Source organism: Pieris brassicae, chromosome 6 (assembly GCF_905147105.1).
Source record: "Pieris brassicae chromosome 6, ilPieBrab1.1, whole genome shotgun sequence".
NCBI lineage: Eukaryota > Metazoa > Arthropoda > Insecta > Lepidoptera > Pieridae > Pieris > Pieris brassicae.
Window position 1 is genome coordinate 17,851,729 of NC_059670.1, and position 24,670 is coordinate 17,876,398.

The 24,670-nt window shown below is 36.0% G+C and overlaps 3 protein-coding genes and 1 long non-coding RNA gene across 11 annotated transcripts in view; 2 read left to right on the forward strand and 2 right to left on the reverse strand.

Moving 5' to 3' along the window:
• The window catches only part of LOC123710602 (proton-coupled amino acid transporter-like protein pathetic), a 57,971-nt gene extending 48,120 nt beyond the window's left edge, over window positions 1-9,851 (reverse strand). For 6 of the 7 annotated variants that reach the window (XR_006753850.1, XM_045662616.1, XM_045662619.1 and 3 more), the window contains exons 1-3: window positions 9,732-9,851; window positions 8,769-8,876; window positions 4,676-4,826 (exon numbers count right to left, since the gene is read on the reverse strand). Coding sequence is in view for 6 of the 7 variants with exons in the window: in XM_045662616.1 (XP_045518572.1) it covers window positions 4,676-4,826; window positions 8,769-8,876; window positions 9,732-9,742 (270 nt within the window). In the remaining variant the exon portion in view is untranslated. Of the gene's footprint in view, window positions 1-4,675; window positions 4,827-8,768; window positions 8,877-9,116; window positions 9,233-9,731 lie in introns of those variants that run through there. The other variant, XM_045662617.1, reaches the window with a different exon arrangement.
• Window positions 9,852-11,134: 1,283 nt separating this feature from the next.
• On the forward strand, window positions 11,135-14,180 carry LOC123710823. Its single transcript, XR_006753864.1, has 3 exons — window positions 11,135-11,224; window positions 11,356-11,397; window positions 14,092-14,180. It is a non-coding gene; the product is annotated as an uncharacterized LOC123710823 (long non-coding RNA).
• LOC123710822 (cholecystokinin receptor-like) overlaps window positions 14,092-24,670 on the reverse strand; it is a 29,117-nt gene continuing 18,538 nt past the window's right edge. Inside the window, exons 9-11 of the mRNA XM_045663064.1 lie at window positions 16,828-16,931; window positions 15,352-15,465; window positions 14,092-14,221 (exon numbers count right to left, since the gene is read on the reverse strand). Coding sequence (XP_045519020.1) covers window positions 15,431-15,465; window positions 16,828-16,931 — 139 coding nt within the window. The 3' untranslated portion in view covers window positions 14,092-14,221; window positions 15,352-15,430. The remainder of the gene's footprint in view (window positions 14,222-15,351; window positions 15,466-16,827; window positions 16,932-24,670) is intronic.
• LOC123710821 lies at window positions 19,200-23,944 on the forward strand. Of its 2 annotated transcripts, XM_045663063.1 has the most exons (3): window positions 19,200-21,510; window positions 21,586-21,811; window positions 21,886-23,944. In XM_045663063.1, the coding sequence occupies exons 1-2, from the start codon at window positions 19,960-19,962 to the stop codon at window positions 21,634-21,636; spliced, it is 1,602 nt and encodes a 533-aa protein (XP_045519019.1). In that variant the 5' UTR covers window positions 19,200-19,959; the 3' UTR covers window positions 21,637-21,811; window positions 21,886-23,944. The 2 variants fall into 2 exon arrangements, with proteins under 2 accessions (XP_045519019.1, XP_045519018.1); XM_045663062.1 differs by having other exon boundaries at window positions 19,200-21,811.

Below are 24,670 nucleotides of genomic sequence, written 5' to 3' on the forward strand. Positions count from 1 at the left end.
TGGGATACGAACCAAACGGTTATAAAGTTTGGAATCCTGAATGCGAAAAATTTATTACTGTAAGAGATGTCATAGTAGATGAGACAAATTTTCTTCAATCCAGGCCTGCGTTGCGACCTGAAGAGAATATAGTAAATTCTCATGATAATGTTAACATTGACAACATTTCAAAGTCAATGAAGTCTCAAAATACTGACAGATATAAATCAGATACCTGTAAATCTGATGATTATGAAGTTCCTCAGAAAATTCGCAAAACTAACCATGACATCGTCGAATTTGAACAACCAAATGCACATTCTGATGATCTTTCAGTGGTCGTAAATAATGAGGACACAACCAGTTGTATTGAACCACGTATGAGTGATAGGATTAAAAGTCGTCCCCCTATTTCTTATAAAGAAATCGATGATAACCTTATGTGTGCTAGTTCAATTTTGTGTAAAATACCAAATTCGTTTCAAGAGATTAAAACACGAGACGATAGAGCTCATTGGGAAGGTGCAATTAAAGAAGAATTAAATTCTCTATTTTTAAATAAAACATGGACTTTAGTACCACGGCCAGATAACAAAAATATTATAGATTGCAAATGGATTTTTAATATAAAAAATGATGAATTCGGAAAGCCTTTACGCTATAAAGCTAGACTCGTTGCTAGGGGTTTTAGCCAGGAATATCTCATAGACTATAATGAGACTTTTGCACCTGTTGCAAGAATAGCTAGTTTTAGATTTATTATTGCTTTTGCTAATCAATATAATTTACTTGTACATCACATGGACGTAAAAACTGCATTTCTTAATGGGGTACTACAGGAAGAAATATATATGAAAGTTCCAGAAGGGGTGTCTTGCAAAAATGGTTATGTGTGTAAATTAAATAAAGCATTATATGGGCTAAAGCAAGCCGCTAGATGCTGGTTTGAAATTTTTGAACAGTCTCTTAGGCGGGAGGGTTTTCAGAATTCATCAGTAGATAGATGTATTTATATACTAAATAAAGGAGATATACAGAAAAATATATATGTGGTACTTTATGTTGATGATTTGGTAATAGTGAGTGCTAATGTAAATACAATAAACAGTTTTAAAATATATTTAATGAGTAAATTTAAAATGACAGATTTACATGAAATTAAATTATTTTTTGGAATTAAAATAACTCGTTGCGATGATATGATAATGCTAGATCAAAGTGCTTATATTAAAACAGTTTTAAATAAATTTTGCATGCAGGATTGCAAACCTGCAACTACTCCTATGGATAGTAAACTCAATTATGAAGCACTAAACTCAGAAGAAAATTACACTGCTCCATGTCGCAATTTAATTGGTTGTCTAATGTATATAATGTTATGTACTCGACCTGACTTAAGCACTAGCGTTAATATATTAAGTAGGTACACAAATAAAAATAATAAAGAATTGTGGCAATGCCTCAAAAGAGTGCTTAGATATTTAAAAGGCACAACTGATTTTAAATTATGTTATAAAAGGTGTGAATATAATAACATCTTAACTGGGTATGTGGACTCCGATTGGGGAGGTAATGATGTAAATGATAGAAAGAGTACAACCGGGTATATATTTAAATTGTTTGAACATTGTTCAATAACCTGGACAACAAAGAAACAATTGTCAGTAGCAGCCTCCTCCACAGAGGCTGAGTATATGGCCTTATATGAAGCCGTTAGAGAGGCTTTATGGCTTAAATCTTTGGCGAGGAGTATTCATATTGATATATCCACTCCTATTGTTATATATGAAGACAATAACAGCTGTATAAGCATAGCAAATAATCCGACTAATCATAAGCGGACAAAACATATAGATATTAAATATCATTTTTCTAGGGAACAAATAGAGAAAAATGTAATAAAGCTAAATTACATTCCCACAGGTCAACAACTTGCAGATGCGTTAACAAAACCATTACCAGCGGTTACGTTTCATGAAATGAGGAGAAACATTGGTTTACAATAATAATATTTAATGAGTTGGCTACTATTTGTTATTAATTTAATTATTCTGTTATACTCATTGTGTTCTAATAATTATATCTAATGTATATAATGTATCGAATTTAAGATGATGAAATGATCTGATAAGGTTTTTCTGGGTTTTCCCTTATCCGAGCAACAAATGTTGGATCATTATTTTTGTATTTTCCCAGACTCGCTTGGAAGTTATATAGTTCTGTTTAGGCATTTGATTTGTACAAGAATTAATTTTTGAGGGGGCGTGTTGATTTATTTGAGTAAGATTGCAAAAATTAATCATTGTATTGACTACTTCCTGTCATTTGAATGAGCGATCGAGCCGCCATCTTGTCGAGGCGCCAAATTGTCTTTACCTCACTCTGCTCCAGGTCATTTCTGATTTATTCCAATTTGTATCGTGGTAGGAAGCAGACATATCACTTCCAAGTTAAACAGTGAATATATTTCTTTATTACGGATACTGTGTGTGTATAATTTCCGTGCCCTAACAAGAATTACAACAGATTACTTACTCAATCCAGTCGAAAAGTATCGACATCTGTTAGAATCTTTTGGAGTTAACAGATAATTGTGACTGTCAAGTAATTATAGACAAATAATTTGCAATAAAATAAAATTGCGACTATAATTAAAGATCTAAGCTATCATATCTTTTAAGTTTTACCAGACTGCTCACGGTGTGCCAATTTAATTTAAAATCGGTTAAGTAGTTTAGGAATCAATCGCGGACAAACATCGTGACAGGAGATTTATATATATTAAGATTATATGGCGGTTGTTATGGAAGAGCTGGAAACCCTGACACAGCTGTTTTTGTACTTAGAAAGGTTCCCAAATCTTACACATTGTAATGCATATATACTTGTAAGAAATTTGTTTGCCGAAAAAAACTTATCATATTCATCTATAACATATCTTGTTAACTGTCTTGTTAATTTAAAGTTAAATGTTAAAGAATTTAATTAATAGTGTTGATACACGTGTGCTAAGTAAAGTTTATACTTTATTTCTGACAGATGGCTTTTCAACTATATATCTCACTACCTTTGTTCTTTAGAAACAAATAAAATCCATAAATTATCCAAGTTAGTTCATTTGAACTTCGGCCGCTTGACACTTAGTCGAAACCTAAGTGTAAGCGGTTGTCTAAAATTATCATATATTGAACATTTTATTTAGTAGGTATAATAAACTCTTTTGCAAAAAAGAGTCATTGCGGAACGTAATAAGTTATTAAAAATATCGTGGAAAGCATGCCCAAGCAAGCAAGCATTCAAGCTGTGATTTTGGCAGAGAGGATGTCACACTCATTATTAAGTTTTTACATTTGTAACTTTATTTAATTTTAAAAAAAACTTGTGATTATTACCGACTAATTCTTAATATTTGGTTATTTTAAAGAATTCATCAAATATTAATTTTAACAATATAAAAAATTCACTTCGCGTGTAGTAAATTAAACAGTATACAGACTACGTCATTTTAATGAATAATTTAAATTTAATTGAAGTGTCTGGTAATCGACCTTAGAACGTAAATTTACTGAGGTGCCTGTTTCTTTGCAAAAGTGTTTAGATAATTTTGTGACTGATGCGTAAGATTATTTGTGTTACGTGATATTTTTTTGTTGTATTTTGTTATGCTCTATGATTTTTCAAGGAGCACTAGGTCAATTTCAGCACTCACTACGTTACAATTTAACAAAAATCCAACAGTATTATGAATCCGAATTATGGAATTGTAGCTATTCATTTGTATCCTTGTGAATTTTTACAGACATTACATTTAACTTAGTAGTATTATTGAGTGCTTTAACTGTTATGAAATCACATTGATTGCAAATAGTATTTTTTAAAATAAAGACAGCACCATATTATGTTACATAGCGCCGCGCGGAGCACGCTTCGTAAAGTGAAACATACAATCGTAAAATTACGTAGATGATTTTATTTCTCATGTTTGGCAGTGAATGCACGTTCCTTTGTTGTAATTTATCTATCCCTTAGTTTAATTTATAAGTATTGACTGTATGGGATTTTTCCATAAGTTATAACGATTTTAATTACAACGTCGTCCGCCGCTATATGCGCATATACTTGTGCGCAAGTGGTGAAAAGCCGGTGCGCCGACCCGTGAGTAACGTCGGTCTCCACCATGACCTAGAACTCCCTACAATAGCCCAATAGATATAATTGGCATCCAAACCCCAATATAACAACACCATCCCAACCCTTTGACGCGTCAAAGCATGAACCTTCGTCACATATTAACGAATGGTCTCATTATGAAAGCTAATAAGCAGCAGCATCTCTTAAGATTAGGGCCGGCCCCTCTGGGGGAGTAAGATCTGTTCGTGGCCCACAAGTCCCACTTTCCGTTTCGAGGAAAAAACCCATATTCAGGCAGCACTACGCTCGCCAATTCAGCTCAAGTTTCAACGAATTTATATTTTTTTTAATTCAAGGGCATTACCTACAAGCAGAATCAAACATTGATTTCGTGGAAAACTCTCTTCACCCAGTGCTAGAGTCTTATTTATTATAATGAGCTAACGAATTAAATAACTAATTATTGCTAGACATGCCTTTGTGTTTCCTTAGACATTAAAGTTATTACCGAATCAATGATGTTGCAACATTATTTAATGTACCTATAACAAAATGTACTACATACCAGTATGTGAACACAGTGGGTTGCAATTATCCCTACTAGCACGGTACCAAAGCAACCAGGTATAATTCCAGTGTTCTTAAATGCTGCTGGCATCGCCAGCAGTCCAGATCCCAAGGATGACTTTAATAGGTGGAAGAATGATCCGCTGGTTCTGAAAAAATCTTTGATATACACACCCATAGATTTTTCCACCTCTACAGGTTTCACAGGTTCCTGTATCCGCCTCTTAGAGTTAGTCATCCCATGGGGCGCGCCCCAGTGTAAACTTATCACCTGCGTAGCTCAGTAATTACATCCGACGATGCTAACGTCATATCAAAATGGGTACATTTGTTGACAAAATGTATTGATTTTGAATTCTTCGATTGTATGTTGATTAAATTGATACAAAAATCGATAGAACATTGTAGCAACACTAAATTCATATCCTTGTTTTTTATCTGTAGTTCTTGACGTTTGATACTCTGTGGTTGGGATTTATTCTCAACAGCTTATCTGTTGTGACTTCGCAGTATGTTATTTTCTCACTTTGAATTCATTGAACAAAAGAGCATATTTGAAAGAAATCATGATAGTGTTTCCAGTTCTTACCAGCTGATCACGTATTTGGTAGGGTAGAAAAGGACATCAGAAAAATAACAGTGATTACTACTAAATAAAAATATCAACAATTAATATTAAAGTATAAGAAATAAGTCAAGAAGTAAAGGGTAAAAATCTCTTAAAGCGCAACACCAACTTGACCAATCTCAATTTTATGAAGAAAGAATGAGGACATTTCATTAAAGATGCGAATAAAGGACGTTGAAAGTCTGATAACACTTTGGAGCAGACTGACAAAATGAACCGCCTTGAAATAGTATCGTGATATTTTATATGAAATTAATATCATTGAAAATGATGTTGAAGATAATGAAAATACTGCCTTTAACTATCTAGATTGTGGAGAATTGCATATTTAATGAACACATTTTGAATAAACCTATTTCTATTTTTTTTACCAAGTTTGTATCATAAGGTAACATTTTTTATTGAGTGATTTCCAAAGGGTAACATTTACTTAGGGTAGGATCAAAAGGTGTCATATTATCATAAATACTTGATTAAATATTGGCCTTATTTTAACATCATAGTTTAAAATTTATATACTGACACATATACGGATAACAAAAATACAACATAAATGCATAGATCAAGGTGAATTTTTATTTTATCAATTCACTAAGAACAAAGAAAAATGTAAATGACAGCTTCTCAATCGTAACTACATATAGCACTAATATCAATTTAAATAAGTCGCAGCAGCTCTCGCATAGCTTTGTTTGTTTCTATGGCATGAGAGCAATCTAAAAGATTATTTAAAATCATGAGAATCACAGAAATATTTTTTTTAAATATTTAAAAAATCTAGTTGTGCTACAACCTTTTAGTTCTGTGCCTCAGACTTATGTATCTGTTTTGTGATCATTTGTTTTTTTAGGTGATCAGCCTTCTTTGCCTTACACACGCGGCGAATTCCTTGCTACGATTTTCTTCCTACGAACGAGCGCCCATATAAAGTCCATTGGTCCATGACCTGAGGCTGAAGCATGTCACATTGCACACGCTTTTCATTTACTTGCAAATTAAAAAAAAGAAAATTCTTCGAACAAACCTACATATTTGTTCCACGTGCCAATGTACTAATATATAAATGTTTGGCATATAATATAAAAACTCACAGAATAGAGAACGATTGTTTCAAATATTTTTTGAAAGTGACTACGCTGTTAAACGTTAAGGAGTACGACTAAAATTTCATGGCTGATCACGTACTTGAAAAGAGAATAAGCAAGGGAATCTTAACTGTGACGCCATTGTAATTTTATATTTTAATGTGTAAAAACGAACCTCAATTACAAAAAGTCAGACAATTGGATGTACTACGGTATGTTAACCTTAAAATATGTGATGGTGATTGCGTTTTCCGATTATTTTTCGTACATAGGGTCACAAGGTATTGTTGATGAAGGAAAGGCATAGTTTTAAATAGCGTTGTTCACATCATCAAGTTTAATATAAGAAAACTACTTTTTAATGTATATTACTTAAGACATTGAGAAATGTTCTAGAAATGCAAATAAACGTAGATGTAATTAATATAATTGACACATTGTCGCATAAATATATTACACGTGGCATATAAAATAGTAATTAAATAAATATATGTAATAATAAAATTTATTTGATTTAAATTAATAAACTGTTTTTCAGTTTTCATAAATTGGACTACCACCTGGCACCACTTACGCAAAAACATTGAAAACGAAATTACAATTGGAATTACTAAAAGCATACAAAATGATAATTTTAAAAAACACCAAAAGACGACAATAACTTAATTTCTATAGTATAATTACTGTCTTGTGTTGTCCGGGGGTCCAATAACTCTGTATGAGTTTTTGCCACGGAATTTTAAAATTTATGATTCCGAAACAGATACATATAACTGAGGTTTAGACATTTACACTTTGAATTTCTTCCATGGCCGTTTATAATCGATCTTTTTATTCAATATACGAGCAATTAGTATTAATTACTTTGATTGCGCAAATATAAATAAGATCACAGCCTTAGAACCCACGACCTCACAAATGAAATTCGCACGCTTAACCATAGGACTTTATTGGAAAAAAATAAGATGGAACCATATTTATTAAGTGACATTATATACTAGAATAACAATCCCATAAGATTAATAATCCCACGCTCATGACTCAATTGTTAATTAGCTATTATTAAATCATTTTCTTTAAAGTATTCTTTGTTTTTGTATTTCGTACATTAATCACTTCGGTTGACCTTGCCTATAAAGCATCAAGCAACGGAATGTAGCGTATTTGGCCATCGCCATGGCCTCTGACACCTCCTTCAATTGACAACCACTCTTTAGTAATGTAACAAAAGAAGAGAAAGAAACAGACAAAAAAGGAGTCTATATGTTGAGATACATGACTTCATAAAACAACATTTTATGATAGATTCTTCAAAAAAAAATAGGGGCCAAATACATATTGGACTAAGACATGCTTAATACATACAAACACAAAATTTCCAAATTATAGTTACTTTTCTATTATTTTTACACATAACAACACAACACAAACATAAAATAATTTACAACCAATCCGAATTAATGGTTTTTTTAAATTGTTATTTTAATTAAAATAGCGGAACTACTTAGTTACCGCATCATTTACTCGCACGTGTTATAAACAAATTAATATTAGTTTGTAATATACTGGGCCTTAAAAAAAGATTACCATTAAAACTAAATTTACACTCAACAATTTAATATAAAAAAATAAAGAACACTACATATACATTCAACTCGGATCAATTTATTTGAGCCAGAACCATCCATTAATAAAATAAGAAACTACTTTAGATCGTGTATTATATATACCGTAATGAGTCTGTTTCGGCAACAAAAAGTTCTGGCTCGAACGGTACTAAATATGTTGAATGTTTGAAAAACGAAGAACAAAGCGTTTCACTTGATTGAGATTGAATGAAACGGTTAGTCTAGGTATAGGGATTTTGTCTTTCTTTCTTCTGCCTACTTGGCGAAGGTGTGATCGCGATTACTAAGTTTTGTGGTAAGATCAAAAACGTATCCGTATCATGGGAATGGGTTTTCGCAGCGAGCATCATGCGTTTAACGTAGTCATATTGTACTCTATTTCAATACCTTTGCAGCAGATACTTTCGCAGCGAAGGTACCAAACACTACTTTTTGTGGACTAGCGTTGTGGACTCACTTTCCGCAATAAACGCATGCCCATTTGGTTCGTTGTGTGTTAATTGGATAGGCTAATCATATGATTAGATTCTAACCAGGGGAGTGAGAATGTAAAACGAAAGACAAGACGATGACGTTTTTCGTTTCGGAAAACCGGAGAGACCGATCGCATTGCGTGTTTGTGACTAAATAAAATTTTTTGAACAATCACAATCAAACAAAACGCATTGTCATCGTGTGTTGTTTTTTGTTTGAATTAAAATTCTGAAATGTGACTAGTGGAATATAGTAATTGAAAGAATAAATACTTACGATGTGGGATGGGCAACATTTCTATGCTTGAAGGGATTATAGACATTCTCTTCTTTATTTTCTGGTGTTAATGTGACAGTGGAAGATACACACGACTTGTCTTCAACCCTAAAATTGTTAAAATTTTAGTAACAGCTACTCTATAAAGCATTATTGATTAAAGCGATATATTGCCATATATTATAAGACATAATATACCGCCTTATTCATGAATTCTTTTAAATTTTACAAATGATTATTAAATACCATTTTTGTAATTCCTGTTCCTATTATTTAATATCTATATTGTAGGAATGTTTAACTATTCTTATTGTGGCACAAATTTTAAATAAAATAAAGTTGACTAACATATTTATGAAACCTTGGTGTAAGTTTATTCACAAGTTATTTTTCTCGTAATTAAAAACATTATATCTTTCTGGTATTGTATTAATTTAAAATCCAAACTGGTTTATACTTATTAAGAAATAACGGATTATTTATGTTTCAAGTTCTGTTTGGCGTGATATACGTTTCTTTTATGTCATGTCAATAATCAAAACTATTTATTTTATAAAAGTCTTATTGTGTTTCAAAATAAATTTGTTGGATGGTTTTTATGAAATGACGACAAAATGCCCTTGAATAACTAACTAAGTAGACTCAACATTGATCGATAAAATAAATAATATTACATATTAGCCTAAACGTTGAATTGATCCACAAATGGATTGATGGTCACACAAAAGTTGAACATGGCCACATTAATATTTGGGCAGGCAAGATCAGTGTAAACCATATGTGTCAACGATATAAAATGTTAAACATTATAAAACAAACACAATATAGAACTAAGCATTATTTAAAATACATCTATCTATATATTACATATCAATAAATATATTTACTTTATATAAAATAAAGATAATAAAAACATATATATATAATCTACTATAATCCCAAACAATATCGTAAATAACTCACCTGTTTTCCATTGCAATGTTCTACACACGATTAGTCACATCCAAACATGAGAATAAAATGCAAATATGGTCACGAATATTTCATTGTGGGAATTCACGCTACCGTTAACGCGACAACGACTTTGCGAAGTGATTTTTATGTGGATATGAGATATAACCGTGACTATGATTTTTGGATTTCCTAGTACAACCGTAAGGGACATAATGAAAATATTTTATTTGATGTATTTATACCTTTTTAAAAGTTACTTATTAGTTGAAGAAGGCGCACTTAGAAGAATGACTAAGTTGATTGCCTTTAGCACGTTTATATATATATATATATATATATAAACGTGCCTATATAAGCCGTCTAACCAAGCGATCGAGAAGCTAAATAGCAGTAGAATGTATTCTCCCCTTTCCTAAAAAGGGACTTTATTACCTTAACTTAGGTTTGGTGGGCATCTTCCCCTGGATCCAGGTGGAGAAGATTCCGGAAATATGCACATGATTTTATAAACAGCATACATGCCGAACAATAATTATGTAACTCTCATTGTTTTTGATGGTTTTGGTGTATCTCGCTGTATGATGGTATGTTGTAAGTGACGTGTATTCTTCAGAAAATCGTCGGCTTCAACAGCGTTGTATTTGGGGATAGTATTAATCCATAGAATATAGCAAAGGTGATCTGACACCGCTGGGGGCAAACTGCCACTTTAGTTGAGTGGTTTCAATTTACAAGTGTAAGCTGTAAGTCCATGGTACCTATTAAATTTAAGCATTGCTCTCTCCTGATATCAGTAGACGGTTCTTTTATATCAATGTTGATGTCCCCTACTATAAAGGTATATTTGTTTTGAATTTGATTTAAAGTTTGAGTAAGCGAACCCAATTTTTTTAATGTCAGTAAAAGATGGAGATCGCTATAATGTTACTATAGCTATGTCGTCATCGATTGATTAGACAGGTGATTATAGAAAAAAATGGTACGGATATCTTGACGTTTATGTCAAATAACTTGTGTTAAATAACCATACCATCACATTTGTTAATTTACGTGTTGAGTATTTGCAGATATAACCGTTCAATTAGTGGCCGGTGAAAGCGTGAGCGTTTTTGAGGTTTTTCAGCGCACCATCACTATGTTGCACACTATAGAATTTCCGAACCAATTTTTTTTTTTTTAATAATTAATAAAATGTAAATATTTGCTATAATTATCTTTTGTACAATTTAATACTTATAATTATATTGAACTGTTCTATTTTATTGAAGAATGCATTATTAATAATTTGATAACATATGTTTGAAAGATGGTTACCCTACACAAAGTATGTTTGAAAACCGATTCTTTGATATAAATTGATAACACTACTTTAAATCAAGATATAGTGGCATTTTCAAGTGCTTGAGATGATTGTCTATAGTTATTGTTGAGCAAGCAAGTATTCGATGTTTGATTTGTCATAAGTTTTACAATGTATAGAAGAAAATGTTTAAAGACATAAGGTAATCTAGGATTGAGTTTAATCAAACCTGGACGATTATTCTAGCGTTTTATTGCAGTGTAATATTAGGTGTTGATTTTATCATGTAACATATATATGATATAATATATTAATCTAAATGTGTCCCTTTAGCCAATCTCCGTCTGGGGTACCTGAAAGAAACTACACTAAGCAGTAAGATATCTTTCCTCTGCTTTTTATTATAAACTGTTTTGTATGTAAATGCATGGCTAATTATTATATATTTTTAATATTGCGTTTGCCTATTTATATTTTACATTCTTGAATTGTTGTAAATTTTTAATTTTTTGCTACGATTTTAATAATCCTATATTTATACTTTCATATGTATTTCGATTTTTAAGCATACATGTTGTTTATGGAACTTAATTAAGTAAAAATTGTAAGTATTTCAATGTATTGCATCATTTACATTAGACAAGCTGACCTGGCAAACTTCATACCGCAACAGTCCAAGATTAACTGAATTTAATTTATGATTTTAATCAGTTCACTACTGCCACCAAATTGCAATACTTAACGTTACAGTGGGCCTTGATTTGTTTAAGTAGCTTTATATATTTTTCTTATATAGTTTACACAACATACATTTCAGAACGCACACCACCAATATTTATGTCAATCCTTTTTCATTACAGACATTTTTCAATTTTTTTTAAATATAAAATTCGTCACTATCTGAATAAAATCGTTATTTATATTGACCATTCGAAATCTTTTTTAAAGACGTTCTTTAATTTGAGAAGAGCATTTACCGAATCGACGGGATAGTAATAAAATGTTTGACAGTTACGAAACCCATGAACATTTTGTATTGGACTTTTTTATGTTATTTTATTTTTTCGTCAATTTTCCTCAATGTATAAACAGGTATTTGTCCCGAATAGTCTGACAAATACAACAAATCAAAAACCGCCGGTCCCGCCGTTATCGAATTATTTCAGTATACGAACAACTCGACTTTGTTTTATTTACACGTGCCAATGAAAAATAAATCTTTGATAAAATAAACATAGTACAATTACGGTGAATGACATGATTCATACAAATGACATACGCTCAAGAATTGTTTAATTTGCATGTCTACGTAACATTGTTGTATCCGTATCTCTGATGGATTAAAGGATTTTTGATAATATAGAGAACAATTACCCCATAATTAGAACGTCTGTGATGTACCAATATTTGTTCGTAGGTACAATGAGTGTTCTTATTTTAAGGCGTAGATTTTTGAGCATTATTCACATGTATAAATATATCTCAAAGTCTGCGGCTAGCGAGAGTATCTAGAGTAATATTTGGCTTCTTATAATAATTACTTGTCTAGTTTTCTTCGTTTCTAAGTCAATCTTGCGAATCTTTATTGTTTCAAATGTATGTTTTATATGCAAATTTATAATAAATGTGATGAGGTCAAATGCGCGCGCTTATCTCAAGAACTGGTTTATAATATCGCAAAACTAATTTGTATGAAAAAGGTCTCATTAAACTGCTGAATATGTTTATAGTTTTGCGTCACAAATAGCTATAAGTAATGTCAAAACAACTATCGTAACTAAATTTTCTTAAAGTTACATAAAAACCTTTTATCTTATATGTCCTTGCTATTTACGTCAAACAATAAAATATAAATATTATAGTAATTGAATATACATATATACATGATTAGCTGAAGTTCTTATGTAAATTCGATTATAAATATTATATGCTTACATACAACTCAAGAGGTCCTGGCGCTAGGTCGAGTCCTGGTGACATATTTTGAGTTCTCATACGCTTACTAGCTCTATTATCAGGAAAGATACATATGTATCTCAATTCAAACCTAATACTTGATAATTAAAAATCAAAAAAGTTCTTATCCTTTATTACGTCACATTAAAATTTTCACAATTGTATACAGAATAACATTCGATGTGTTACAACTATAATTAATCTTAAAAGTAGATACACAGTTTCAAAAAAAAGTTAGTCACGACTATAGTTGTAAAATACAAATCAGTCGTCAATTTTAATAATATACCTATAATAATAATACATATATCTTTAAAAGTGCAAGCTTAATAGTGTGTATTTTAAACCTTAGGTAATTCTTTATTAATATAAAACAACTTCTATAGCGTTTCAGACCTTGACAATGGTCGGAATTATTGGCCGTTTTTGCGAACGTTTCAAAGGACTTGAAGTTCTGACACAAAATACTCTACACAACACATTGAGTTTGCATTCGTATCTATTTAATATTATTTAAAAAATTGTTTTTCAGGAAGCAAATAAAGTTATATAAACAATAAATATTTTCTTGTGGACCTTTCGAATACAACGCGAGAACTCAACGGGAACAAATCCTCGATTACGCGAGGTTGTTCAAAAGCCTACCATTAATCCAGGAGGCTTCTACCAATACAATGGCCTTAGTGGTTTCCCATACTTGGACCTTTGTGGTACAGCAAATCAATATTCATATCCGGGTCGAAATCGAAATTAAAATTACGTTGAAAGATTGAACACCGAAATAGCGTGTATACTTATGTACACGCGTTAGAAGTTATACTTTTTTAGGTCCCATCTTAATACACATAAAATCGCTGCAGCGTTTTTAAGATCTAAACACATCCTTACATATGTATTAGATTAAATTTTACGTTTAACACTAAATGTAATATATACAAACCGGTATTTTCGGTGCAAATACAAAACAGGTACCATCTTCCCATCAGCATAAAGTGTGACAACAAGAATTTTGTGTTAGTACAGTACAGTTTATGTACTAATAGAACGAGTAAATTACCCAATTAAATCTAAAACTTCACAATATCACAATCAACTGATAACAATTTGGTCCAGCTTTACAACACCACAGTCAAGCCATTTATTCATAAACCGGTTGAGTGGACGCCGTCGCCTTTGACTGACCTGTTCTTGGCCAGGTTATCCGATAAAGGAATTGACTCTCCTCTGTTCCGGTTTCTATAACCTGTAAAAAATATATTTATTCTCTTGAGCCATATATAGAAGTCCACCATAGATGTCCTAGTGGCCCTAGGACTATTAGGAATAGGTAAGCAAAATTATAAGAGAAACAGTCGTAGACATATCTACCCAAGAGACGTCCTCAATCTAAATTTAATTATTAATCATTCTCAAATCTAGGACTTAACAAACAATACAATTGTTATTTAAGAACAGAGAAGCAAAGCCTCCTCTGGGGACTCTTATGTACAAAATTATTAAGGCTTTATGGAAAATTAAGACTGTTGTAATCAATCGTAAATTTATGAAAAATACCAAGTACATTTTACTTGTTATCTAGACAAGTACATTTTATATTTGGAATGCTGGGGCTAAAATTATGACCTTATTAATAGAAATTAATTAATTATAAAATTATAAGGGTAGACTGTGAATGTCATTAGTTGTGAAGATAAAACATTATTATAATGTTCAATATTATTTTTTTCAAGCATTGATGACATAGTAATGAAACACAGAGAAGAGGATACCTTGAAAACATGGAAAGAAAGAAATGAAAAAAATTGTCAAAATGTATATACAGCTGGAAATATCAAAATATATTTTCTCAATTAACATTTCGTAAGTAATGTTATTTAATTATAGTGTATAGGATTAAATAAACGTTATTCAAAGGTCGGAATATCAGTGTATTCGTTTTATTTCATCAAGTTTTATAAAGCGAACTCTGCACTTTGTAATTGCGAACGTATTAGAAAAAGGACAAACTTTCCTTATGGCAGTATATCTACGTTATACTATAATGAAAGAGAAACAATCTTTTGCTTTTACATTTATTGTTATTTGTATGTTATCAAGGTCATTTAATATAGACCGATCAATCTTTCTCTTTAATCAGATGTTTAAAGTCAATATCACAAATGTTTTTTAATTACTATATCAAACAAAGCTTTTACTAAAAGTTTTTAATAATAAAAAATCTCTTTTACTGTTAAATTGAATTTAAACTGTAATAGTTTTCATAACATATTTGTTATATAAATAACGGGTAAATTCTAATATTCGGAAATTAAATTTAAATATCAGGCAATAGTAATGAATATAATAATTAATGAAAGTGAAATAATCATGAACCTGAGTAACGGGCCGCGTGACGGAAACCGCCGGCAATGCGGGGTGTGCGTTTCCTACTGTGGTCCCTTGTGAGCCGCTGCTAAACACAATCCTCACCTTCTTGTCCATCCAGGTCTGTAAAGAAGAATGTTGTCTTTAAATAATGTTTCACTATTAAATAATATGTAACATTACTTTATATTACGAGCAAAACGAATATTTCATTAGACTAAAGATGCTGACAATCAAAACAAACCTCGTCCTCTTTCCTTTTTCTTTTTGACCTGCACCCTTACTCTGTATCTTCCAATAGAGGCAGCGATACCAGCCCCGACATTTTGTATGCAAATTCGATGTATTTCTCTCAATATTTCTAGCCCTGATATGAGTCTGATCGTGCGGAACAAAAACTCGTTATTGGGATCCCGATCCATGTCCGTATAGTTATTGGAAGTTACAGAGTAATGGCCGTCTTCTAACAGCAAATCTATTGCGGCTCGTCTAAAAGTTTCAAAGTAAATCTTGTTAAATTGCCCTAGATTCCAGTTAAAAGAGACATTCATAAAGATAGCTAGCACAGAATAATAGTGGTTAATTAAACAGTAAGCCTCATGGGTGGCCTAGTTTCTATTTAATCCTATTTACTTCGAACATGTAAGCTTAAAGTTGCCTAAAGAAAGAAAATATTGTTGTAATTTAAATAAGTTTAAACTCAAATTGAAATGTGTTTAATCAATTATAAAATTATTATCGATTTTTATAATAAGTCTTTTACAATTATTTTAAGCGTTGTATACGTTAATAGATGAGAGGAGATTTTGTTTTAAAATTTTATCCATTAAATCCAAAAAAATGCGAAACACTTACAGAGCCTTTAACATGATTTACATACAAACATGATTTAATACTAAAGTCATGCGACTTTTTAAAATTTTTAGTAATAAAAAAGCTCTTTAAACAGATACCTATATAGGTATAGATACGCAGGGGTTCTGGCAATCATGGGTAGCATAATTATTTTACATAAACTGAGCCTTATTCTTCAAAATTAAGAAAGTCAAATAACACAGATCCATTTTAGTTAGTAAGTACAAATTATCACTTTTCTCCCAGAGCCGACAAGCGTATGCAGAAACTGTCCAACTATTTGTACGACGGCTTGCTTAAGTTGCGACTGAGTACAGTTTGTACTAATGATACTGGTGCTACTACGTCGCTATTATTATAATTCTAATAATGCATTGTAGAGCAGTGTTGGTCTAGGCTTCAGCGTGCGACTCTCATCCCTAAGGTCGTCGGTTCGATCCCGGAAACCGGCTTGACCATATCATTCAGATCCATAAAGTCGACGGCGTGCGTCAGGCTCAGAAGGCTGATCATCTACTTGCCTATTCGATTAACAAATGATCATGAAACAGATATAGAAATCTGAGAGTCAAAAATAAAAATGTACCTATTAATTAATTTTTAATAATGCATTGTATATTTGTAACAAACCTGTGCGACCCGTGTGACTGCCTCTTATAACACAAGCAGTAACGTCTTGGCTTGAAGGTGGAGGAGTAGCTTGTTTCTCCGTCGTTTTGTCAGGAAAGCACCACCTGGGAAAGGGAGATAATTTTTTAAGTTGTTGGGCATGTAGCAGACTGAGTTTTAAGTCTGTTTGTTTGATAATTTATGCCACTACAGTTTTGACACCGCTCATAGTGGGTGTCGGAAGTCTTAGGTTTCGTTCGTGGCGAAACAACAAAAAATAAAATAAAAATTGCGTACAGTTTCTTACTTAGTCACCCCTGTATCTTAACATCCATACGTGAATTAAGTTCGGTGGCGTTTGTTATATGGATATGTTCAGATAGATGTTAAATGAACCACTTGGTTCGAAGCTTTCTAACAACTGGCTTAATTTTAGATTAAAATATGAGATTTTAACAAAGACTGTTTTAAGGGTAGTGTGTTAATCTCAGTGACACTTATGTTATTGGACATTATCGGAAACGAGAATGTTACATTTCAATTAATGAATGTGGTAAAAACTAAAGGGCTCATATTGGCTTCAAGTGTGCGATGATTGTTTACGTTTTGTTTACGCTTTAAATTTTTAACTAAAATAAATATATGTAACTTAACTAATGTTAGGTTACATAACTAGTGGTTGGATTTTTCCCCAATTGTATAGCTTCAATGTAAACTTGTTGCATCAAAATGTTATATAACTCAAACATCGCTTTTCAGGCGTTTATCATCTAAATTGAAAAATCGCTACAATCGACAACATCCTTATTATGATAATCCATGATTTCACCTCGTAACTTATTTCACTAACAGAATTCCCTGTCACTTTTGGAATCTCATGGCATTCTGTCAAGAAATTTTTCTCTTTTCTATTAATTTCAAAAGGTAATCTTAATATATATAAATCTCCTGTCACGATATTTGTCCGCGATGGACTCCTAAACTACTTAACCGATTTTAAATTAAATTGGCACACCGTGAGCAGTCTGGATAGCATAGATCTTTAATTATAGTCGCAATTTTATTTTATTGCAAATTATTAGTCTATAATTAATTGACAGTCACAATTATCTGTTAACTCCCAAAGATTCTTACTGTCGATACTTTTCGACTGGATTGAGTAAGTAATCAATAGATGGCACTGCTATGGTAAACCGACAAACGTGTCATATAAGCTGAATTCATGATTACCACATGTTATTGAGAATAAAGTATAAATTAAATTTATTTTGTAGTAAACGAAATACCGTGAAATTCAATTATTTCTACTTTTTTAATTTTTGGTGTTAGCATAGCCAGCCACGGGTTGCTTAGACCGAAGTGTAAATCAAATTCAAATTATAGTGACGATAATACAGTGAAATTATTCTTTCGTGTCACGGTATTAAGGCTAACTAAAACCACATTAAGGAGAAACGAAGTTCGCGGGGGCAGCTAGTTTTATTTATAAAAATTAGATTGATTATTTACTCCAAGCGTGGTTACTTGGAGTTTATATTTGGTTAGTTTATTGGTTGGGTTCGAGGCTCAGTATAATTTGTATATGTATGTTTTTTTAACAAACTTAAAATTTCTTGAATAAAGTACTCCCTAAAAACACCCCGAACATCTCGTTTCCCCCTAAATTTGGGGCAAAATCCCGATAAATCCCAAAATGTTGGCATCACTGAAAAACATTGCTCACTTTTAAAATCCCGTTAATTGTTCACTGCGGAACTACTTTCGTGGCGCGGACTCTAACAGTGGTACAAATAAACGTGGTATAAAATTTTATACCGAAAATAACCTAAGAATAAGCAAAATGTCTACTAATAAACCCGGAATAACTAAAACCTAGTATAACGTCGGTGTAACTGTTCATACTAGCGTTATTCCAGCCGCCATCCTAGCTTAAGTCTGACATAACCTAAACTATGACTGACGGGTTTTTAATGAAAGCCGTTTAAACAATGTTTTGAGAAAGAACTTAATGGTAGATTACATGGAGACTCTAGCTATACTTACACTCCTTATTTAATTAACACCAGTACTAAATCCGACTACTCATAAGAAGAATCATACAATTATGCCCACCTCTCTATAATACATCTAAGATGTATTATAGAGAGATGTTTTGGCGTATGGAACAACCGATCAGGGGATTCAGAACATCAACAGAACCAAGATGTATATTCATTGGCAGTCTTAGACTAAAGAGAAACCTCACTCAAAACACAGCGTGTTCTCTTGCTGCGTGAAGCAGCAGTGAGGGCCATATTTATTAAAGAAAACTTTAAAGTTTGATAGTTTTTCAACAATTGAGTTATTTTAAGAAATTAAACATTTTTAATACATTGTTCTATTGTTGTTGGGGTTGGGTTTGGATCTATGCTTTTACGGTTTCCAGCACGACATGCTCGCTTTAGCATGGTAGCATAGGTGCAAACCCACCCTACCACATCCTTCTGATGGGTAGGGAGGCGTGGTCTTGGGGGTAGCGCAGGTCGCTGTGATCCCCAAGGCAAGTTTGGTGGACTAACCTTCCCGAGGTTGCCAACCCTGTTTTTGGTCTAATACCCTATGTATTAGACGTAACTAAAACCACCAAGCGAACTTTTGCAGGGATGTAGAGGTCATGTCCTTGCGAGTTCATCGTCCAAAATAAAAGGACGGTGGACAGTAAATGACCTCCCGCGTGTTTGTGCCGTGCGCGGGGACCCGTACGGGGGGATGAAGGAGTCCTGGAGGTTGAGTGGAGTAGTGCGCCGGTACAGTTGTGCGCTGCACACAACACACCTCTTTGGTCTGGATTTCCCCTCACACGGGAGGCCGTGGATTAGCTGACCACGGTCAACCGGCTGTGGTATCCCGTAAGAGGGCTACCAAGCGAGAGTCGGGGTGTGGGTGGGGGGGGCGTCGGCGTGGCACGGGACTCGGGGTGAGTTTGCGTCATCGTCTCGGGATGCGAACAGCTCCGTACTCTCTTGCGGCGTGCGGGCGCGCCTGCCCCTCTACACGCTGACTCTATACCGAAGGAGTAGCTCTGACGTCGCTTGCTGAGCAAGGGACGTCCCCGACTTGAGGGCTCCGTGGCGGGTGGAGAGCTCCGACGGTGAATCTTTTTCATACCACCACATGGATAGAGAGACAAAACACACAAACCAACAAAAGGCTGCATCCACAGATGCGCCTAAAACTAACATAAACAGGGTTGCGTCGCAGGACGTGTTGAGGTGCAAGTCACCAGTGACACGATACTCTGATGCCCCTATCTCGCAAACGGATGCACCCAATAGGGCAGCGTCCGAGGCACCAAAGGAGAGGGCAGCGGCTGAGGAAGCGCCAAACCGGGATGCACCCTTAACCGTGCCCACTCCAATGGTATCTCATACACCACCACACAAGGATGCGTCCACTGTTGCGGCCAGGCTGACTGCGTCGGTCGAGCAGAAGATAGCAACTCCGAAGGATGATACAGCAATGTCTGCGTCCATAGGGGGGGCATCCGAAGCAAGATCGATGCGGAAGACCGAGGCTGCGACGATGAGCACGTCCAGTGCACAAACCTCGACCATGGACATGTCGGCCCTGAAATCAGCGATTCAGGAATCGACTCCCAGGATGGTCCTAAGCTCCTCAAAAAGGCGACGGCTCAGGAAGGCCAAAAGAGCGACGGAACAGCAACAGCTGATTACCGGCTCTCAGAGGATACCTGAGAACCCTGGAACTGCCCCCGCGGTTACCACAACTGCAGGACGCGGGAAAAGGGCACCGAAGCCGACTGGGTCCTCTGCCGCGCTCAAGCCCATTGGCTCTAGGTGCGGTAAAGGACCTAGAGGGGGGTACCAAACCAAAAACCCAAACCAAACCAAACAACAAACAAAGGGCCAGAAACGCGATCGGCCAGAGGAAACCGTGACACCGACTGGGGAGAGTAAAAGGGTTAAACCTAACAAACTCCGGCTGGAGTCAGGGACCTCGGCCAGTTACGCGGAAGCGGCAGCATCCTACAAAGCCAACGAGCTTTGTGTTGCCGTGATGACTGAGCCCTTTATAGACATGACACAAGAACAGGCAGATAACATCCGCCTACAAATCGAGGGTAAAATCCAAGATGAGCTCATGGCGGATCTTGAAGCTACCCTAGCAACTGAACCCAACGACATCAGATTCCGGGGAAGAGCCCACTTCTCAGATGGTGTCCTCAAAACTTGGTGCGAGGATACCTACACGCTGGGATGGCTTACCGGAGCATGTGATGTCATCAATAATCCGATACCGGACACCAAACTGGTGGTACGGCCTCAGTCAGACATTCCGAAGAAGGTGCCGTGCTTACTGCATGTTCCAGGGTTCACTGGTAGCACGGAAACTTTACGGAAACTGATCACCAGGCAAAACCGCCACCTAAACATCAGATCTTGGACCCTGACTCACGAACGTAGAACACAGGACCCGACAGGCGTATCTTTGTTCCTTCGTGTTCCGGAATATGAGATCTCAAAGATCAAGGCTCACGAACGTCGCATCTACTATCTGATGGGGAACATCTATATCCGAATTCTGGAAAAGGATGAACCCTCAGTGGTAGCTGCCGCCACAGTAACTACTGCCAGTACATCGGGGACGGGATCCTCGGGGCCAAAGCCGCCCTCGTCAACGACGGAGATAGCCGCGGTTGCCGAGGTAAACGTCCCCATGGAGACAGCTCAACAACCACCCTCACCGGTGCAACTAACCTCGGATGACGAGTTCTTTCAGGAGACAGGGGGGAGTGAATTCAGCGACAGCTGTTTGCGCTCCTCCCCCTAACCGGACTGACCTTATCCAGACCAACCTCCAGCACAGCCAAACAGCGTCGGCTTCACTACGCAGACTGCTGGAGACCAACCCGAAGACCATTGCCGCGATCCAGGAGCCGTGGATCAGGAATGGCAAGGTATGCGGCCTGGGTAACACCGGTGGTAAACTTTTGCTGGATACCTCAGTAAGTAACCCAAGAACCTGCATTATCATACCTAAACATGTACCAGCATACCTAATTAACGAACTGTGTTCAAGGGACCTTACAACCATTAGGTTACCTAGGGACGCACATCCAGACATCGTCCTGGCGTCCGCCTACCTACCGGGTGACGAGGACGTGCCCACTCCAGAACTCGGCCTTCTGGCTGACTACTGTGAGAGGGAGAAACTGGAGCTTATAATCGCAGCAGACTCCAACGCGCACCACACGCTATGGGGTAATGCAAATACCAACGCTCGAGGTGAGAATATGCTTAACTTCATTCTTAGCAATAATCTTATCTTAGCAAACAGCGGCTCTGAACCAACCTTTATCAACGCACGCTCGCAAACCATAATCGATCTAACAATGGTGACCTCTGGTCTGTCAGATCACATACAGGATTGGCATGTCTCCAGAGAGCTATCATGCTCAGATCACAGGTGGATCCGCTTTACAATCAAAGGGGAGCTACCTAAACCACAACCACGACGCATACCTCGGAGAACTGATTCAGTAAAATTTTACAATATAATCGACTCAGAGGTAAGCAAACTAACAATACCAACCACCATTGATGTACAAGACATAGACAAACATGTAAATAACCTAACGTCCCTACTCCAGACCAGCTTTGAACGGTCGTGTCCCCTTACCATGCCTAGGTGGGGGAGTAGACATAACTGGTGGTGCCCCGAACTGGAGAGACACCGAAAGAAGGTCAGGAAGCTGTTCAATAGAGCAGGAAATACCCGTTTACCTGCCGACTGGGACAAGTACACAATCGCGAGAAGACGATTCAAAAAACTTTTACGCTCTAGGAAGCAAGAGTGCTGGAGACACTTCTGCACCAGCATTGAAAGCAACAACCAGGCAACCAGAGTGAAATCATGCCTCTCTAGTGAGCCTTATCACTCAATTGGTTGTCTTAAAAAACCTGATAAATCATTTACAAAAACCGATGCAGAAACATGTGAACTACTGATGGAAACACACTTTCCAGGCTGCATAATTGCCAACGACCAAGCATGGCAACCCTACTCAGAAAGTGCCACCACCGACTCAGACTGGAATGTAGCTCACAAAATAATCACAAATGAAAAAGTAACATGGGCAATCAACTCCTTCCTACCATTCAAAGCGGCTGGCCTGGATGGCATCTTCCCAGGCCTACTAAGATGGAGTAGAAACCTTTTGGTGGACTATCTTGTCTCAATCTTCCGAGCATGTATAGCCCACCGCTACATACCCTTGAAATGGAGGGAAGTGAAAATAATATTCATCCCAAAACCAGGCAGAGAGGACTATACCCAGGCAAAATCCTTCAGACCCATAAGCCTCACATCTTTCCTGTTAAAAACAATGGAGAGGCTTGGAGATCTGGAAATACGTAGCCAGGTATCGCTATCCAAATTCCTGCACCCAAATCAGCATGCCTACAGCCCAGGCAAGTCAACGGATTCATCACTCCACAACGTTGTGTCTCGCATTGGCGACTCCCTGAAGTTAAAACAGTCAACCCTTGGTGCATTTATTGACATCGAAGGCGCTTTTGACAAAACAAACTTCACGAGCATTACCAGAGCACTCGTTACATGTGGAGTATCATCAACCCTGATAGAGTGGATAAACAACATGCTAAAACAACGAGCTATACAGTTCACTGTTAATTCCACGACACGGGGCATTGTCAGCAGAGGCTGCCCGCAAGGTGGTGTCTTATCGCCGCTACTGTGGAACCTTGTAGTTAACGAGCTCATCACAGAACTCAACGCTGGCAACCTCTACACAGTGGGTTATGCGGACGACATAGCTATCTTGATATCGGGAAGCTTTGAAAGTACCCTATGCGATCTCATGGGAAGGGCTTTCAAAGTAATTGAGAGATGGTGCATCAAGCACGAGCTATCTGTCAACCCATCAAAAACAGAGCTAATACTCTTTACAAACCGGAGGGTTCTGGGACCACACAGGCTTCCAAAACTCTTCAACACACAACTCAAACTCAAAAATGAAATAAAGTACCTGGGTGTGATTCTGGACAGTAAACTGCTCTGGAACAAACACCTAGAACACAAACTGAGCAAAGCAACGATCGCCTTCTATCAATGCAAAAAGATGCTAGGCGTGAAATGGGGCTTATCGCCTAAAATAACATTATGGCTATACACTGCCATAATCAGGCCAATGCTGGCCTATGGAGCCCTGGTTTGGTGGCCAAGATCTGAACTTCAAATGGCGATCACGAAACTGGGACGCTTCCAAAGGCTTGCCTTGTCCGCTGCTAGCGGTTGTATGAGAACAACTCCGACCGCAGCAATGGAGATAGCCCTGCAAATCTTACCTCTAGACCTACACATACAGCAGGAGGCGGCACTTGCGGCCATCAGGCTTATGGTATTGGACCTATGGGGAAAAAACCACTATAGTTCACACACAGTGATTCTCAACAGGGCAATAGAGTACCAACCTCTTATAGCTGCGCCATGTGACAGAATCACAAATCAATTAATATTCAACAAGAAATATCTTATACAACTGAGAGAAGAGGAGCAAGATCAGTCGCCCCTGAATGAGCTACGTATATACACTGATGGCTCAAAAACAGGGTGTGGCTCAGGCGCTGGTATTTTCTCCTTTGATCTCAACATCAACATACACCTACCTCTGGGCACACAAAGCACAATCTTCCAATGTGAATGTGTCGCTCTAACCGAAGCAGCCAGAGCCGTACAGCGGATGGGAGTCAACGACTTTCACATTAAGCTCATATCGGACAGTGCATCCGTGCTGATGGCGCTCGGTAACGAAAACACAAACAGCAAACTAATACTGGAGTGT